This window comes from Psittacula echo, assembly GCF_963264785.1.
Source record: "Psittacula echo genome assembly, chromosome: 3".
Taxonomy (NCBI): Eukaryota; Metazoa; Chordata; class Aves; order Psittaciformes; family Psittacidae; genus Psittacula; species Psittacula echo.
In genome coordinates this window covers 64,510,354-64,529,539 of record NC_137736.1, presented here as the reverse complement: position 1 = coordinate 64,529,539, position 19,186 = coordinate 64,510,354, and the positions used below count along the sequence as shown (strand labels likewise).

General features: G+C 40.8%; 1 protein-coding gene across 3 annotated transcripts in view; it reads left to right on the top strand.

Moving 5' to 3' along the window:
* The window catches only part of TMEM255B (transmembrane protein 255B), a 64,349-nt gene that overhangs the window by 4,852 nt on the left and 40,311 nt on the right, over positions 1-19,186 (top strand). For 2 of the 3 annotated variants that reach the window (XM_080613899.1, XM_080613900.1), the window contains 2 exons: positions 2,249-2,391; positions 7,023-7,085. In XM_080613899.1, the coding sequence (XP_080470025.1) occupies positions 2,249-2,391; positions 7,023-7,085 (206 nt within the window). Of the gene's footprint in view, positions 1-1,820; positions 2,392-7,022; positions 7,086-19,186 lie in introns of those variants that run through there. The other variant, XM_080613898.1, reaches the window with a different exon arrangement.

The window sequence follows — 19,186 nt, the reverse complement described above, 5'->3', positions numbered from 1 at the left end:
CAATCCAGCTAATGTTTTAACCATGTGCTTGTCCACCCATCCAGGCCATGACTTCCCAACTGGTTTATGAGAATGTTATGGGATACCACATTAAAAACATAGCTAGATTTAAAATAAAAGACATCTATGGCTGCACAAGTCTACTCATTTTGTCATAGCAGGCAGCTGAGTTGGTCAGATGTAATTTGGCTGTAGTAAATCCATGCTGATTGTTGCCAGTCATTTTTTCCTTATGTGCCCAGAAATATCTTACAAGAGGATTTGCTCCATATTTTTGGTTCCAGCTTCCCAGGATCCAAAGTGAGGTTGATGGGGTTGTAATTCCCCAAAACATCATTTGGGCCTTTTTTAAAGATAGGTAGAGCATTTGCCTTTCTTCAGTTATTGGGGATTTTCTGATCTCCATGAATTTTCAAAGATGATAGTGTGGCAAGGGCATCAGATTTTATTTAAAATCTGGTAGATCTGTTGAATGAATCATTTTAGGCTTTGGGAAGGGCAGCTGACCTGTGGAGTTACAAGCCTGAAGTCTGCTTTCCCCTGTTGGCCATGTGAACTGGCTTCTATGAAAGAACTGCCTTTAACCCCATACACTTGATGAACTGATTAATAATGATGATACTGTTTTCATGTCCCCAGTGACCTTCCATGGATTAACAGGGAATTGCCAGAGGCAGACAGCTGGGGCACAGGCTAGAGGGGAGAAGTCTTGAGAGTCTTATGAATTATTTCTTGATCTTTAGCTGGAAGACTTTGTACATGACTTGCATAAGCTCAACATATGGTATTTATCTTCAGCGAAGGTGCTTGCATTTCACGCTGAAAGACTGGACTCATTTTGTCTGGTTGTTCTACTGGAGAGATGTCAACAAATAGAGATTTTTATTATAAATGCATTTATTAAGTGAAATTACTCGACATGGTTTGCAAATACGACTAATCTAGCCTGGCTTTTGAGCTGTAACCAAGTTACCTGACTTTAAACTCAAGTGACTCACTGAAAATGGTTTCTGCTTGCTTTTTTAATTTCCCGCATTGCCCCTGCTTTTGGTTACAGCAGCACCCTCAGAGTCTGATCCACACGAGGCTGCCTTCCCCTGTCACCTACTGCTCCTTGGTGAGGGCTGTTGCCTTCAGTATTCAGTGCAGCACCACAGCCTGTGCCTCATCCTGAGATCTCCCCTCAGCTTCATGAGGCCACAAAGGGGAGAGGCATTGCCCCTGTCCTCTTGTGTTCTTTCTGGAGCTCCATGCTGCCCAGTTACAGCCGGGGGTGGGATGGTATCCCATGGCCCAGTGCTCCAGGGGTGATCCTGCACACTCCTACCTTGCCATTCAAAGTAAAAACACCAGAAAGAGGGACCATGGTTCGGGTCATTGGGTGCCTGTTGCTAGTTAGGGTCATGTAGCATAGAATCACAGAATGTTTTTGGGTTGGAAGAGACCTTAAAGCTCATCCAGTTCCAACACCCCTGCCATGGGCAGGGACACCTTCCGCTAGACCAGGTTGCTCAAAGCCCTGTTCAACCTGGCCTTGAACACTGCCAAGATTCACTTCTGGATATCTGAATCCAAATCCCACTGATACTGAATGAATTTCACTAAGCAGCTACTGGTTTAAAAAGGTAATCTCATGTATCACTCCCTGGTCAAATTTGTTTCAGCTTTGCTTCAGAGATAGATTGGCTTGCTTACTTCAGTGAATGTGAAGATCACATTCGTTTTCATGACAGTGTGCAGAGCTTCTACTCATCTTGTCTAAAACATGAATTTTTGTGTTCTGTCCAGGTAGAGTCATAGTGGCGCTTCGTGTAGGTAACCATCTAGGGCCTGCAGGATCTGACTTACGGATGTGAGCAATACTTAATTATAAATGTTGCTGAAGATAAGGTGTAATTATCATTGTCACTGACTTTCAGTTCAGCTTAATAAAAACTCTTCTTGTGCATGTACTCGATGCGTGTGCATTAAGCTATGCTGAGCTCTATCTAACTCTTTGTTTTTTAATTCCTTCTGTTGTCTGCCAGCAATTTTCCTTAGTGGGAGAACAAAAGTGGGTTACCAACAGAAAAGATTAAAAAAGAAAATCTTTTGATATTTTATATTTGTTCTGCCATGATCACAATGAAAAGCTCTTCTATTTTATTTTATTTTATTTATTTTATTTTATTTATTTTATTTTATTTATTTTATTTTATTTTATTTTATTTTATTTTATTTTATTTTATTCCCTCCCCACTTCCTACAGGACAATTTGCAAAAAGGAAGAAGACTTCGCTTTGGTTCACAGTCTCTCTGCTGGTAGTGTCTGTTTTCATACTGACCATAGGTCTGGCAGCTACTACAAGAACAGAAAACGTTACTGTGGGAGGCTACTACCCAGGCATTGTTGTGAGTACAGAAACCTATTTTAGATTATTAAGTACCGAGATAACAGGTAATAATTCAGAGAGATTATTACCAGCTAGATATGGGAAGCTCTGATGAAAAAAAAAACAAAACAACAACCAAACGAAAAACCCCAACCCTGAACAGTCCTGTTGCATTTCACAGGAGAGACGTGTGACTTTGTTTTGATCTCTTTCTAGTGTGTGTGATAAGGTAGGGGGATAAAGTCTGTTTTTTCGGAGTGCCAGAGGGGGAAGGCTGTTAGGGGGTAGAAGGGGGGCAAGGCTGCACTGCACAGCAGTATGCTTGGTACAGGATTCTATGTGAGAACCTGTGCTTGACTTCCCATTGGTCTCTATTGGGTGTGTAAGTGACTGGACAGGAGGCATGGGATAAATTCAACCAACCTGTTAGAGGTTTACTGTCTTGATTGCAGAAAGATCCACTCTGCTCCCTTGTCCATGTGCCTGGAATTCTGCTGGATCTATCACAGGGAAAGCCCTCTGGATGGGCATGTGGAAACTTCTCCCTGGAGCCTGCCTAACATCCTCTTGTGCAGTCTTGCTGCCAGTCCTCTTGTACAAGATCCTCTTTGAAAATCCTTAGTCTTGTTTTTGCCTTGGGAACTGGCCATTTAAACATGTTCCTGCACTGGGCACAAGATTTGAGTTGCATCTACTTTGCCCTGCAGTGCCTCTGTGACTTCTGGTGAGGGCTAGCCCTGTCAGACTCTTGTCAGTTCAACCCCCATGGCCCATTCTGTTCTCAGAACGAGGGATTGATCATATCCAAAAGCATGAAAACCCCTGGAATCAAAACTCCCAACATTTTAAATACCCAGGCAGCAATGCGAAAAGGAGGGTATGGGCAGCAAATTAGGAAAGGCCCATCTGCATCATTTGGTCTCCCCAAGCTAGCCAGGAGGCAGAGGGTGCAAAGTGAAGAAGGAAATTTGTGTAGAGTTAGGCACCTGCTTAGATATGTGACTTTACCACTACTGAAATGTGTTGTAAGGTACTGTTACTTCTTGTTCTGTATGGAATGAGATGCCCAGAGAAGATGGATATGTATCTTTTAATACTGTGCATACATTTTGCATTCCCATTAATAACTGGTGAGTTACAACTGTTCCTCTTGAGCAAGTCTTCTTCTATCTTAGTGTCATGTTAGGACTGTTCCTCCTAAGCAAGTTCTCTTATATCTTAGTATCGTGCTGAGAATAGGTCTTTCAGAAAGATAATTTTGGAATAATGATCTATAAGGAGTCATGTTTTAAAAATAGAACAAAAAGTAGTTCCAAGAATAAAACCTTGAAAGAATGAATTTTCCTTTCATTAAGCTAAAATAGATTCATTTGAATTAAAATCTTTCAGAAGACTGTATTACCTGCATTTGTTCCCTAGAAAGAAGTTTAATTTTTAAATTGTTGCTTTTAGTAAGTGTAGTAGGTAATAAACCCATGTGCACAGACCAGGTTATTTCAGCATTTAGCTTCTTTTAGGAATAACAAAATGCCATTAATAACCAGATAGAATAGCTAGAATTTATCGGACTGCTTTGAAAACAAAACCTTTTCTTAATCATTTTTCCCCCTCATAAGATTGTGAGGGCTAAATAATTTTCATAAAATTCAGAATGTTTTGTGCACATGAGGGGTTATGGAAGTAACTGAGAAAGGGTTATGGATATTGTCAGTTTAAACTTCATTAATCCACTAAATACCACAAACCTTTAGCAGGAGTTAAAGGTGCTATGCAGACCTTGCATGCTATCTTGCCAAAAGCCTCGTCAGAGGTGTTTGATGGCACTGCTGCGTTTATGCCTCATTGCATGTGGCCTCCAGTGCAGCATTGGCAGATGGACCATTGATGGCCTCTCCTTTGCCAGTCAGCAATCAGTCATCTCTTTCAGGATGAGCTAACCCTCAAAAGATGCTTCTCTTTTCTGGTGACAACAGGGGGAGCTTAGAAAACCAAGAGAGAGCTGATCGCGCACTTTCAGATACCTAAAGCTGGGGGCGAGAATGCAACACTACGTATTTAACTACTGGGCCCAAAGAAAGGAAAGATTATGAGGTCAGACTGTTAATTACAGTTGAAAATGAGATCTAGTTCTCATGGAATCCAGTAGCAAAATATTAAGGGGTGGTAGATGAGATTTAAATCGCCACTGACCTTAGGTAAAGGATCTTTGTCTTAAAACCCATGCAGAATTAGACTGTACCTTGCAAAGCCCTACATTGGTGAATAAGACTATCCACTTGCATAGGTTTACTTGCATCTAGAAGCATTCACAGAGCAGGGCTTCGGGGCTAAGTCCATAAAATAATTTGGGCTTCTGCTTAGTTCCCACTGGCTTCAAGAAATTAAGTTAGGTGCCTTAATTTCTTTGCATATGTGGTCACTTGTCATTTGTTTTGGAAAAAGCATTTTTATAAATACATCTTTATAGTGCTAGGTATTATCTGCACTTATGCATCTAAAGTAATTGAACATAAAATATTTCTGTGTGTAGATGACTTAGTGTAGTGTTCCACTTTAGAAAGTGTCTGCCTTTAGTATATTATTGCTTTATCATCTGTTTGGGTTTAGGAATGTCTTGTGGAATGGACTGCAAAGCCAGACAGAGTTGGAGCTTCTTCAGCCTCACTTCCTTATATATATTGTTTATACTTCAATGTCACTTCTCTATGACTACTGCTTGTATTATTTTCATTTGCTATTTTTATAATGCTTCAACCAGGAGTCTACAGGGTCCAATTGTCCCAGTCGCCATACTGATCTGGACTCCCATTCCCAACCCAAATAGCCTATTGTCTAAACAGACAAAAAAACGAGTGCATATGACTCTAAACCAACCTCAGCAATGCCATGGCTTACATTGTGATCTCTGTGGTTCTGCTTCTTCTGATTTAATTGTCATTGTTCTGAATTTTCTCATTTTTTCTTCACATAGATAATATTATTCCGTTCTGTGTCCCCTGCATCAGCCATAAATGGGGCTTTATAGATTGCTCCCATTGGCATGAGAAATGGGGCTTAGAACGAGGTGTCATTTTGATGTAGTTCTCTTAATTTACAAAGTTGCTGTCCCCTGAACAAAGTGTCCTTGTTCACAGTTCCAAGTGTCTCTCTTATTCAGCTGTCAGCATGGATGTTCTTGCTCACTCTTTCAAAGTCTCTGCTTTTAGTCCTTATGCCTCCCTTTCACATAAATCTTCCCAAAGCACTCAAGAGCAGGTCTCCTTTCCCTACGTTTGCTTTCTTGAGAGGGTGTGATGGATTCCTGTTGCGATACTGAGCGAGTAAAGTGCTTCCAGGGGGTTTGCTTTCTGCTGTGAGCAATTGTGCATAACAGCAAGGAGTTACGGGCATTGCTTAAGCCCTTGGCCGGGACATGTTGTCCTTAAAAACTTAACTTGTGCTTGGAGGAAAGGCTCTGAACCATACGCAGGGATCTCGTTCCAGAAAGGGCCTTAGGCTCTTTAGCAGAAACATCATGCCCTGTCCGAGGGGTAGGTTGGGTGGGAGCTGAGGAGGTGACTGGGGATGAGTCTGGGAATGTCAGCCCTAGTGAAGAGCACAGCAGGGAGTGTGGAAGTGGGGTTGATACTGAGGAGACTGCAGGGCAGTGTGTGGCTAGGCAAGTCAATGGAAAGAGCCTGTTGACACCTGTGCTCCTGCTGCAGCTGTTTCTGAGTCTGTGGCCAGTCACATCTCAGATGTGTGACACCAGGAAGACCCTTTTTCTCCAAGCCCACATAAGCCTAGTGGGAGTGCTGACTGCAGGAAGGTCTAATGAAAGGCTGATCTCGCCTGTTGCCACTTTACGTCATGTTGACCATGAATCCAAGGAGTTTCTACCTCTTCCAGCTTTCATGGACCCCCCATAAGGAGGGGACTTTTCCTGCCAGCATGATGTTGAAGCAGTACTGGTAGGAATAGCAAGGCCAGCTTACTCCAGCATCCCTTCCTTTCCTCTCTCCTGTGGCTGTTGGTGCTGCAGCTGTCCCATGCTGAAACTAACTGTACCGGTCCTTTTGCCATTGTAGTGAGACTTTTGCGGGAATATGTGATAGTGTTTAGTCATTAAAGTCAAACAGAAACAGTCCTAAGGGTCTGAACTTGGGTTACCTGCATGACAGAAACATGTATATTTTTTGAGGAAAACTCTTTGCCTGCAGTTGCCTACAGCTTCGCTATTCTCCAAAATTATGATATATGGGTTAAATGTAAGTGTTCTTTTCTCTCACTTTGCTTATTTTTTAAAAAGAGCTTAAAACTATGTGACTGTGATTAACAGTAGACAGATTATAGAAGCATATGTCTCTACAGGCTTCTGTTTAGTTCATGGAATCATAGTACAGTTAGGGTCAGAAAGGACCATAAGATCCTCTAGTTCCAGCCCCGCTGCCATGGGCATGACAAGTTTTGCTCTGAATTGAAGAGCTGCAGTTCTGGTCATTCCCCGTTACATTGTTGTTTGTGTCCAGCAGTAACTTCCACCCATTCCCTTGACTCACCCAAGTTATCCCATGTCTGTATGATACATCAGCTCAGATATCAATGTCATGCATTTGTATCTTGACCAGATAAGCTGACCTCGTGTTTCTGTTGGTTTTGTTCTTGCCTTAGCTTGGCTTTGGATCTTTCCTAGGGATTGTTGGCATCTACCTGGTAGAGAACAGACGACAAATAGTAAGTAACAGCCCTTTACATTTCTTTTTTTTTTTTTTTTTCATATCAGAATGTCTTGAAAAGCAGGGATTTCCAGTTGACTTAAAACTGCTGTATCTGACTTAAAATGTTAGTTATTTGTTTCACCATTTCTCGGAAGTTTCAGAGAAGTATGAGTTGCCCAGTGGCTCCATCTGTACAAGGCAGGGGATGGTCTGACCGCTGAGAGAAGCAGCCTGCTCTTTTTCCTGAAAGTACTTTGCCGCTGGCTTAGTGAGTTGAATCAATCAGGCAGGATCAGCTGTGTGCCAGAGCTTGGCCAGGACCATGTAGCTGGGAAAAAGATGGGGATTTCATGATACCACTTTTTTTTTGCATTGCCTTTAAATTTCAGTGATGTATTAGCAAGTATTCCCACCTTCTAACATTTGTTTCTAGCTGTGTTTCTGAAAGGAATGATATTAAAAAAGCCATGACGTTTGTGTCTTTCTCTTTTCCCTCTTCCATTTTTCGAATGTGTTGACCAGTGTCAGGTGAATTCAGCAGGGAGGCAGAGTTTTCAAAGGTGTGCAATTCCTTCAAGTTTCATGAAAATTCATCGGTGGGTAAAGGAGAGAATTATGAATTAGTTGCCATATGGTGGTAAAGGCTGCAGTGTCAGCTCACCTCTTATTAAACACTAGAGAATCCAAATGGGACATGACCTGTGAGACAAAAATCTGCATCGGGCCAGGCCTCATTAATTTTGCTACTGACAAAACAGCTTACTTGTTTTTAGGAATTATTGCCTCTGATGTCTACATCAGAGACCAGGATGAACAGCAGGTTTTAAGTTGCAGACCTAGTGGTGGGCAGATGAAAATAGCTTTGTTTTCCACATCCTTCATGCTACTTTACTAACAGGCATAGCATTTTAGGGTTGTTTTGTCTTTCAGCTTTCCTCTACTCAGCTTTAGTTTTCTATCACTTCTGTCCTTAGCAGAAAGTAAAATGACTGAAAACCATGTAAGATGGGTAAGCAGTGTTAAATTATGTCATGCTCAATATTTTGTGTCATTTACACAAGGACTATAGAGAAATAAGTGCCCGGTATGTTTGGTATTAGTGCCTGTTTGCATTTCCCAGCATGAAACAAGAAAAACTGCTTCCTACTAATTACACTTAGTGATGATCTGACTGTTGAAAGGTTGAGTTTCTGGGGAACAGACCAAGAAAATAACTAGAAAGTTTAATTGTGTGTCTTGCCTTGAGTGCCATCCACAGCGGGCTAAGCCTTTTAACACTGTCTTTGCAGAGGCTGAGCTGCTTGTTCTCAAAAGTTACAGAAATGAGATTGAAAGGGTTTATGTCATACTGAACTGAGGGCAGTAATTATTCCCTGGGGTGTAACTCAGTATATTTACTTGAAAGGGTTTAGGGCAGTTTTACAAATTTGCAGCCATCAATAAGATTGTAAAGATTTATACAAGCACAGAAATGTAACAGAAATATTGTAGTCCTGTAACTAAAAATTCTGTGCACTACAGCAGGACAAAAGAGGGTGGGAAGGAAAGAAAATGGTTTATTCAGTTGCTTCTATTTTAATGTGACTTTCTTTGAACAGTTACTGCAACATAATTTGAGTTTAACCCAGTGTAGCTCTGACAATTATCTGGCTTTTTTTTTTTTCCTTTTTTTTTTTTTTTAATTGGAAATGAATGTAGATTCAGTTGCACTGGAAAAAGATCTATTTTAAATTGACCTTTTCTTCCATAAATCTATTTATCTTTTTTGTTTTGAAGTTCTATTTCCTTGTGACCTATCCTCTGTAAGTCCAGATACGTTCATGGGTGATGAAATGCAAAGTGCAATATCAAATATGTAATGACTAGCAGAACTAGTGCAGCAAATCCCCAGCACTCAGTAAATGCGGGCACATGGTTTGAGAAAGAATGAAAGCACAGTTAGGCAGAATGGACCATGTTCTGTTCTTAAAACACAACATTAATAATATTGCACCTCTTTGACCTCATTCTTGGCATCCTAGGGCCCGCAGTGGAAGTTCAATGTGCTGACCAAGGTATAACCCTTAATTCAAAGGAACTGCTGCTTACAGAAGCAGGCTCTGCCTCATTGACTAGCATGATTTCACTCCAGCTCTTAGCATTTGTGCTTGGCTCTGGTATGCAAAACTTGGCACCAGAAGAACAAAATTTCCCCTTGATTAAAGATTTGCACTGATTTGGGATGATTTTAACTGGCAAAACCAGAAAAAATTGAAGAATGATATGTTGCTGTCCCTTTTTGCCTCTCTGTTCCCTGCAAAGCAGGTCATGGATCGAAGAACAGAGTATGTACATTGTTTTGTTCCAAAATCACACTTAGTGCTGGATGAGTGGAAAATGTGATACTGCTCAAATCAAATAGATTTCATTGTAAAACATGAAGTGTCCTTGCTTGTTTCCTTGCTTGCCATCTCTTTATGTTATAGTAAAAAGTATTTCCAATTAGAAAATGAGATGCTGAAGAAAATTAGATGAGTATAAAGGGGACAGAGAGGACAGGGAGGGGTTAGAGAAGCAGAAGTGACCCCTCAAGAGGTGTGATTTAGCTCAAACCTCAGTACTATTTAGGATGAAGACAGTGGTCTGTAAAAGGTCTGAGACCTGAATTCATCCATTGCTGAGTCTTGTTTTTTCTTCATGCTAAGACACAGCTAATTTTCTCTCTGGCATGTCTAGGAGATGCTAGGATAAAAATCACAGAATCACAGAATGCCAAGGGTTGGAAGGGACCTCAAAAGATCATCTAGTCCAACCCCCCTGCAAGAGCAGGGTAACCTAGAGTACATCACACAGGAACTTGTCCAGCCGGGCCTTGAATATCTCCAATGTAGGAGACTCCACAACCCCCCTGGGCAACCTGTTCCAGTGCTCTGTCACTCTCACAGTAAAGAAGTTTTTCCTGATGTTCACATGGAACCTCTTACGCTCCAGTTTACACCCATTACCCCTTGTCCTATCACTGGACATCACTGAGAAAAGCCTAGCTCCATCATCCTGACACTCACCCTTTACATATTTGCAAACATTGATGAGGTCACCCCTCAGTCTCCTCCAAGCTAAAGAGACCCAGCTCCCTCAGCCTTTCCTCATAAGGGAGATGCTCCCCTCCCTTAATCATCTTAGTTGCCCTGCGCTGGACTCTCTCCAGCAGGTCCCTGTCCTTCTTGAACTGAGGGGCCCAGAACTGGACACAATATTCCAGATGCGGCCTCACCAAGGCGGAGTAGAGGGGGAGGAGAACCTCTCTTGACCTACTGACCACCTCCCTTCTAATACACCCCAGGATGCCATTGGCCTTCTTGGCCACAAGGGCACATTGCTGGCTCATGGTCATCCTCCTATCCACCAGGACCCCCAGGTCCCTTTCCCCTGCACTGCTTTCCAGCAGGTCAACCCCCAACCTGTACTGGTACATGGGGTTGTTCCTCCCCAGATGGTCCTTGACTTGTTTAGAGAGATGACTGTCTTGATTTTAGTGGAGGAGACACTGCTTCTGGCAAAAGCAGAATTTGAAGACATGAGCGAAGTTAAAACATGGAGCTCTGCACACAAACAGAAAAGGCAAAGCTATTTCTTCAGACTTCTCAAGGGATGCTAAGTCTGCATGCCTAAGTATGCTTGCTTCCTTATCTCTGTCAACAATAACTGGATTTCAAATTAAGTGCTGAAAACCAACTATAGCAGAAGTTGGAGAAACAAAGCAGTAACTTTCTCTCCTGTTTTTAGTTGGAAGACTTCCCTGACAGTGCATGTGTTCCTATCCTGTGTTGAGAGGTATGTGAGGTAGTATTTCAGTATTATCTCTGATTATTTTCTTGTCACTAGACTTTCATCTGTTTCCGAAGAAAAGCCTTGTTTTTAAAAGAGTTACATATGTGAGCCAGTTTTCAGAAAACCCAAACCTCTTTTTCTTTTCAAAATTGAAAATCTTGCAAATAGATTATGTCCATCATAAAACGCCCAATGGACATTTTGTGTAAAGATAGTTGTTATTAATATGTACACCAAAAAAAGATACTTTTATATATATATACCTGTTCAAACTGTGTGCTTCATCTGCTTCTCTAGGCAAATCAAACATCTGGAAGAAACTGAGTTTAGTGCAGATTTTGATCAGAGATGCTAATTGCTGATGGATTCCATATTGCATATTAAGCTAATTAAAGCAGCTTGTTCACACAGAGAGAAAAAACATTGACATTCTGTAGATCTCCTGAGACTATGTTTGATGTTCTTGCACAAATAAATGGTAGAAGTCTTTACTGTAGTGCAGGGGAGATGCAGATAAAGTAAAGGCGATCTTTGTCATTACTAAGGTAATGGTATTCTCCCCTGAATTCAAGTGTCTGAGAAAGTCAACATCACTTCTTTTTTCCAGTCTTTTGTGTGCTCATATTTTGTATAGTTCAGGGGAAAAACAACGCTAATGTAAAAATGGTAATAACCGAACAAATGAGCAGTCATCCTTGTCTTTTTTAACACCTTTAACATCATTAAAATTGAAAAGATCTGCTACTATATTTTCAGTCATAAATGTGTGCTAGATTTTGTGGTGTGATCTAACTGCGCATTTCAGAAACAGACAAGGAGATTTACATAAAGATAATTAGTAGGTTGACACACATGCTTAACTGAGGTTAAGATTGGCTCTTGTTTAGGTATTTGCATTCCTTTCAAAATACAACAGAATCTTATTAGCTGGTGTGATCAAGCAGCTTATTCTTTGAAAGTATCTTCCTGGTCTCTTATGCCTACCTCTTAGACCTCTGTAATGAGATGCCCTTTGGAGACATTTTGTTCTCTCCTTAGTTTCTGGAGGGAGCCTTGAAGGGTGATTTAGACTAGACTCTGGAGTTTCAGGTAGCTAAAGTGTAGTAAGGAGAATCCTGTGTAAAGTGATTATTATATTGTTCTTCTTTGATACTGAGGAGATTATAAAAGAGATCATACTATAACTCTCTCTGGCTGTGAGTTTAGAGCAGAGCAGCCTATGTATAGACTGTCTAGTCTCCTTTTGTGCTGTAAACATGGTGCAGTCTTCGGAATTAGCTGCCTTATTTGGCAGGAATCAGCTTTGTGATCCCTTTTTAATCCTTTTTGGGAAGGATTTTACATGCGGTCTACCCATGGTATGGCTGGGAATTCTGAGTTATTCCTTGTAATGCAGGACAGCATTCAGCAAAAGTCATAGGTAGAAGTGAGATAAATAACTGGAGATGTTTTGAAGGCTCAGTTCTTTCAGCTGAAGAGGAGGAGGACAGGTGTGTGTCTGTGGGTGTGAAAGCACCATCCAAAGTGAAGGCAAGTGAAATTAAAAGAAGAAAGTTTTATGGACAATAAAAATGTCAACGGTTGAAAAGTTGTTTGCTTTATTTAATTATTTTACTTGGTATAATACTATGAGAGACATTTTACTCTTATTAGTATTACATATTCCATGAATGAAGGACTGAGTAAAATATTTTGGAATTTCTTTTATGCAGTTCTTTGATCTTGTGGATTTAAAATGAGGATTTTTAATTTATAATAAATATAAATATGAATATCCACTGACACGGAGAAGTCTTCCATTCTCCTCTTCCCTCCTTTCCTTCTTCCTCTATTTTGCTGATTCCTCCTTCTCCTCTTGTTCCAGCCAAAAGCAGTTTCTACTGAATTAGTGAGTTAAAAGATTCATAGCGAAGCGAGCATCAGAAGAGCAAAAGTAACTGGTGGGGCTGCATGGCTGAGAGAGGAGTCTGTGGGAGGAGGGAACAAGACATCTCTTTTGCTAGGAATAAGGTGTTATATCAACTCACTATGCCATGAAACCATCGTCTAAATGCTGTCAGTGAGTTAAATGCCTGAAGTATAAGTTTCCCCACAGTGTCTTGAGGACTTTAAAGTTCTGGGACTCAAAGACAAAAATAAATGCTCTCTCTGTGTGAATTACCAAAGGAAGTCTGGGGGATATTTCAGCTCCTGTCTGCCTTGTTCTTTATGGATCAGTATTTCATGTCACATATCTACAGGTCTATGCTTTCAGGTTTTAACAGTGCAGATTCATCACCTAGTCATGCAAATATATATATATGTAAGTATTATAATACATAAATGTACTATGACATAACCATGTGTATATAATATGTAATATATGCTCACACACACACATATATGTGCTTACAGCTGACATGGGCTGGCAAATAACCTGGCATAATGACAAAAATGTCTATGCCGCTATGCCACTCACACTATGCTGTATTGTGCAAAGTGCATTTTACACTCCTTATAGGTGTGTCTGACAGGATGGTTTAGTTAGTAAAGCTGTGATGGGAAATACAGTCATGTCTGTAGTGTTCTTTCTATTCCATTGTCAGGGCTGTGTCTTTTTGACATACCTAGAGGGATGCCACCAAGTACATCAAGCTGTAGCCTAGCACAGTAGCTCTTTCCCTCTCACACAATGCTATGCTGGTCTATTTGTTGTACCAGTCCCACGTCTTACCCAGCCCAGATTCCCCAGCCTGTGATGTGACACAGCATTAGCTCAGTCTCGGATGAGAAACTACCATGTTTTCATTGTCATCACTAGTAGAAAGAAATGGAAAATTTATTACAAAGGGAAAAAATTAAGACAGAGAGTTTGGCTCCTATTTGGAGAGCTTTCTTGGCAAGCAGAATGGCTTTTTTTCTTCTTTGCTTCTGGAAGGTTAAATCCTATAGAAACAGAAGGGATGCATATATATATACACGCGTATATATATGTGTATATGTGTGTGTGTGTATATATATGAAAGCCCTCATGCACCAGCACAGCTTATTTTTGACACTCCATTTTTTAAAGGCTGACACTGTTCTTTTGAGTCAGAGACTAGAGCCACCGATTCAATTTAAGTAAGTCCTCTGCCATAGTAAGTGAAAGTCTTTTGGGATGTGGTTCCTTTAAGATTTGTGTTTGGAAACAGCACACAGAATTAAGTGCATAAAGGACACTTTTTAACTGATAGTTTGTTTTCTTGTGCTGTTTATGTAATGAAAGCATTACTGTCACAAGGCTGAAAAAAAAAAAGTAAACTTTATGACCCATGAAATGTATTTGTGGAACAATAAAGAAATTGATTACTCTTCCTAGCAAGCAGGAATAGGGGATAGAAAGCCTTGGTAAGGAATTTAGGGTAAGTGCTCATGTGTGCCTGGTGGAGAAGGTGAAGTGAGGGTGTCCTATAAAAGGACAGGCAGTTTTGGTCCTCTTGTTGAAGAATTCGATCAAGTTAAACAGATGAGTATCCCTGCTGGCCAGATACAGTCTTCCAAACTCTGCAGGTAGAACTTCACTACATGAAAGTTTGTAATTTAATGGTAATGTGTTTCTGATGAAGAGCATGTGTTTTTGTGTCTTGAGAAACCAATGCAGTCACTGCAACCTGAAAGAGGACTTGTAAAGACCCTAACAGACTTTGGTTTAAAAAAAGTTCCTGCTGCTGAAGCAGTCAACTGCAGTAGTCTTGATCTATGTCAATTCTACCATTTTTTACCAGGAAGCATAAACTTCTATGACACATTTTATGCTATTTATTTCTGGTTTATTGTTCTCATACTGCTCTGAACAGCTACCTCTGTCTAAGTGATGAAATGAGCTTGTTCCATTTTCATCAATAAAAGATGGATCCTTACAATGTCAGCACTGCTGATCAGTGCATCTAGATTTACGTTTCACTTTTGTCTGCTTTACTTTTAATGCTGTATTTAGTTTTTGCTTCCTGACTATTTGATATCCTTAAATCCATAATCTTTTTTAACTGTTCTTAGATAAGTGCTTTTGTTGATGTTTGCAAGAGGGAATTTTCACTAGTTTAAAGTGCCTACTGGACTAAGGCTTGTCTAGGCTGGTTCCAAGACCATTAGCATTTCTCCAGCTGTTAAATCCAGCTTTTTTTTTTTTTTTTTCGTGGATAACATCACTCTCAGTCTTTATCAAATCCCAGGCACCCTTCTCCCCTTCCACATTACTGCCTTCCTTCCCTTGCAAATCCCTCTCAGATGACTGAAGGAAAGTTCTGAAGTGAGAAAGCACAGATCGGCACAGCCAACATCAAGGGAATGAGAGAAGTGTTGACAAGATGTTAGTTTTGGCAGCACAGAAACTTCCTCATCTGTGGTCTGTCTGTAGCCAGTGCAAAAAAGACAGATACCATCAGCAGGTAATTCATCCCATTCTACTGTGGATATAGAAGGTATCTGGAAATGTCTGGATCTCCATTGACTACAGAGGAGCACAAATAGCCACCTGAGACAAAGACTTATTTTTTTTTTTTTAAGTAGCTGGAGTTATGTATGATTAAATCTACCCCTTAAGAGAATTTACTTATCAGCTTCACCACATACAAGCCGCCACACTTGGTACCACCCAGCAGCCTGGATGAGAAGTACTGCTTCACTTTGGATGGAGCACCACAACATTCCTGTTTCAGAAATACATACTGGGGCATGCATAATTTTGTCTCAAAAGTCATCTGGAATCAGTTCATGTGATTTACCATGGAGTACGGAAACACACTTCTATGAATTAAAAAGCTAAAACCCATATAGATTTAAAAAGATGAAAATGAATGAAAAATTATATTGCCAAATGACAGCCCTTGAAACAAAGTGATAATTTGGGGGTGCCAACTCTGATTCTGAAAGTAACTTTGGAATAGGGTGACGAGGACTTACAAAATAAGGAGAAGATGGCCCAGGAGCGGTGTTGCCTGTAAAAGCACAGTAAACCTGAACTGCCCTGGGGAAACTCAGTGCTCCTCTACCTAGCAGTAAGAAGCTGAAACAGAGGGAAGGGGTTTGATATTATAACTAGTGCCCTATTTAATGGGCTGAAAGAAAAGTAGAGCAGCTATTTAAACAAGTCTCTTTAAAAGCAGCTAAAACATCGGTAGAACAGAGCATATGTATTGCACCTGCTTGAACTAGAGAGGCTCAGTAATTAGAGCTGTGGTATCAGCTTAGACAAGGGAGAAAATACAGCAGTACTGGTTGAAACATCTGAGTGAAGCTGAGGTTTTCTTCTAGTGTTGCTGTTAGAAGGAAATCAGTAACTGTGGTATATTGTTACTGGGATATGAACAGGAGTGCTCAGATGCTGTGGGGGCTTAAAAGAGCACTAATGGTGAAACTAACCCTGCCCCAGGAAGGATGCCTTCTCTTTCTTGTCGTGGAGAATGTGAACCAAGTACAATTCAGTGTTTTTGCCGGCTGTTTTAGTAACATCTGCTGTGGTCCAGTGGCTGGAACTCTTAAGACTCTCCCAAACTCCCAGGAGACCTGATAGTGTGTCATAAGTGGTGACATTTTTAACTGAGTCAAGACAAGCATTTACTCATCAGTGAATGAATTATATAAATTTAATATGTGTTCATTTACGCATATCTCAAATTTATTCTCTGATTGCAGTCTAACTGTGGCTCCAGTTTGGAAGCTTAAGTCCACAGAAACTGCTTGATATAGGTTATTTCCTCCAGTAGACTGGTCATTCTAGTAAAAATTTGCTTATAAAAAGATGTTAAATAATTTCCTGGCTGTTTTAGGACTGGTTTTGTAGCCGATATTAGATTATGAGAGAAAGAATATATTAATCAGGTAACCCTTCTTAACAACTTTGTTTCCAGTTTCATAATAGCTATTGATTTAATTCCCACCATTCTTTCATTGCTTTAAGATAAAAATACAGGAAAATTAATCTTTATTTCATATAGCAACTTTCACAGAAACTGCATCTTCAAATGCTTTAGCAGGTTAGAAAGAAAGATAAATTACAGAAAGAGTAGTGCAAAGTGGATTGGTATAAATTACGGATTAATGCTCAAGGCAGCATTTCTAGAGGGTGAAATCAACTTCAACTGAGAGACCTAGACAAGGGAACTGTCAGAGTTAACGTGAGGTTTTTATTTGGACAGTACAATGTTTAGGAAAAAAATTTTCCATGCCACTTTTCTAGATAACTGGGGTTGCAATAGAGTTAAGTCGCTGCACTCAACATCCGTGAGAACAGCACAGACACTGCTAGCTGACAGGGAGAGGGAGAGGGAGAGGAGGAGAGATGCTTTAGTGTGGATGGCTGTGAAAGCCTTTTGAGGAGCTTAACAACAAGGGTACTAAGGAATAGTTTTGAACCATGGGCTTTCATCCACTATAGAGGAATGGGAAGCAAAGATGGCATTGTGAGCCATCTCCTGTTGTGGGACCCAGCACACACATCACGCAACCCTAGGTGTGTGTCGATGAGATCAGATTGTCCGCCGTCTCCATAATTGACTGTCACAGCAAATGATGCAAATAAAGTTCCAAATAACTCAGTAAGTCTATTTATCTGACCAGTAATGAAACAGTCCCTGTCCTGAAGATCTCCATGTGTGCCTGGAGGAGCTGGAGCAAGCAGACTCAGAACCTGTGCTCCCTTTCTTGTCTTAACTCAATTGTGCTGCATAAGCCCTCTTGGGCTGGAGGAGAGCTGGGACCATTAAGTCCCCCTGTTGCACATTTTCTGTTCATGGGCACTTCTGCAGTCCCTTGCGCTTGTGAACAGCCTAATTGATGAATTAGCTGCAAAAGTTGAGCATCAGCATCACTGGAAGAGGAGGAAGCAATATGCATTAACTATGCCTACATTTGATATAAATTAACTGTATCTAAGGCATAACAAAAGATATTGCAAATTCTGCCCTTTATCATTCTGCCCTTCAGGATGTGGGGCAAGAAAAGAAGAGAAATTTTCTGAATGAAAATATCACCCCTATTTTGAAAGTGGATTTGATCTTGTTCTTTCTCCTTGGCATAGTAATTGATACCTCTCACGGTTTCTGTGTTCTTTCCCAACATTTGTTTATCTAATTCTGCCTTTTTATGCATGTGAGGTTGCTTAAATTTCTCCTGAGACCTCTTCCCTGCTTGTGTTACACCAACTGGCCTTTTCATGTTGCTATTTTTCCTAATTATCCCTGACACAGTATTGGAAAAGAGCAGCCTTCATCACAGGCAGTAAACCAAAAGTCTCCTCGACCACAAAGAGCAAAATAACCCCAGTCCATATAATTTATTCATTATGGCTAAGACCTCGCTTTTACTTTGATAATCCCTAGGAGTGCAAAGAATGTGAAATAGGTGAGACAACCTAACAGTTGTTGCCAGCACTTCTACCTCTTTCCCTTCTGTCTTTGCCACATGGACTCACCCTCTCTTTTGCACTGGGTCTAGTGCTTGTCTCTCCTTAAAGTTGCCAGATTTAACTCATTTGGTGGAACAGATAGTTTTCTGCCTAGTGAGTGAATTGCACTGGCTTGCTGTGTACTTGAGCAAACATAGGAGCTGGTATGCAGGGATTCAGCCCTTGGGGAGAGTGATCAAGAGAGAGGCTGGACAGAAGGGAATCAAACTAAGGACAGGAGAGCAAGGTGACATTTCAGATGGCAGCAAGCAGTCACATAGGCTCAGCTCTGTCCCCTGAAGTACTTTTAACAACAGTAAGAGGGAAGAAAAATCTGAGTCAAAGATCTGTGTTGTTACTGATAATATTCAAAAACATGTAACTGGACTTGCTGAATTCAGCAGTGATGATACTGTGGAAAGGCTTTAGATTTCTAACTTGGTCACTTGATCTAAGCATAAGACTTGAGCTGAACACCTGACAGCATCATGTTGTCGTGGTTTAAGCCCAGGCCGTAAATTAGAACCACGCAGTCTACTTCCCCCTGCACCTTTCTTCCCTCCGCTCCTGGAGGGACAGGGAAGAGAATCAAAAAAAAAAATGCAGCTCCCACGGGTTGAGATAAGAACAGTTTAATAACTAAGGTATAACACAAATCACTACTGCTACCACTAATAGTAATAATGATAAAGGAAATAACAAGCAAGAGAATACAACTGCTCACCAACCGGTACCTCACCCCCACCCTGCCATGATCCAGCCCTGCCGGGAACTCTCAGTTCTACATCCCGGGCATGACGTGCTGTGGTATGGAATACCTCTTTGGCTAGTTTGGGTCAGGTGTCCTGTCCCTGCTTCCTCCCGGCTTCCCCTCCTCCCTGGCAGAGCATGAGACTCACAAA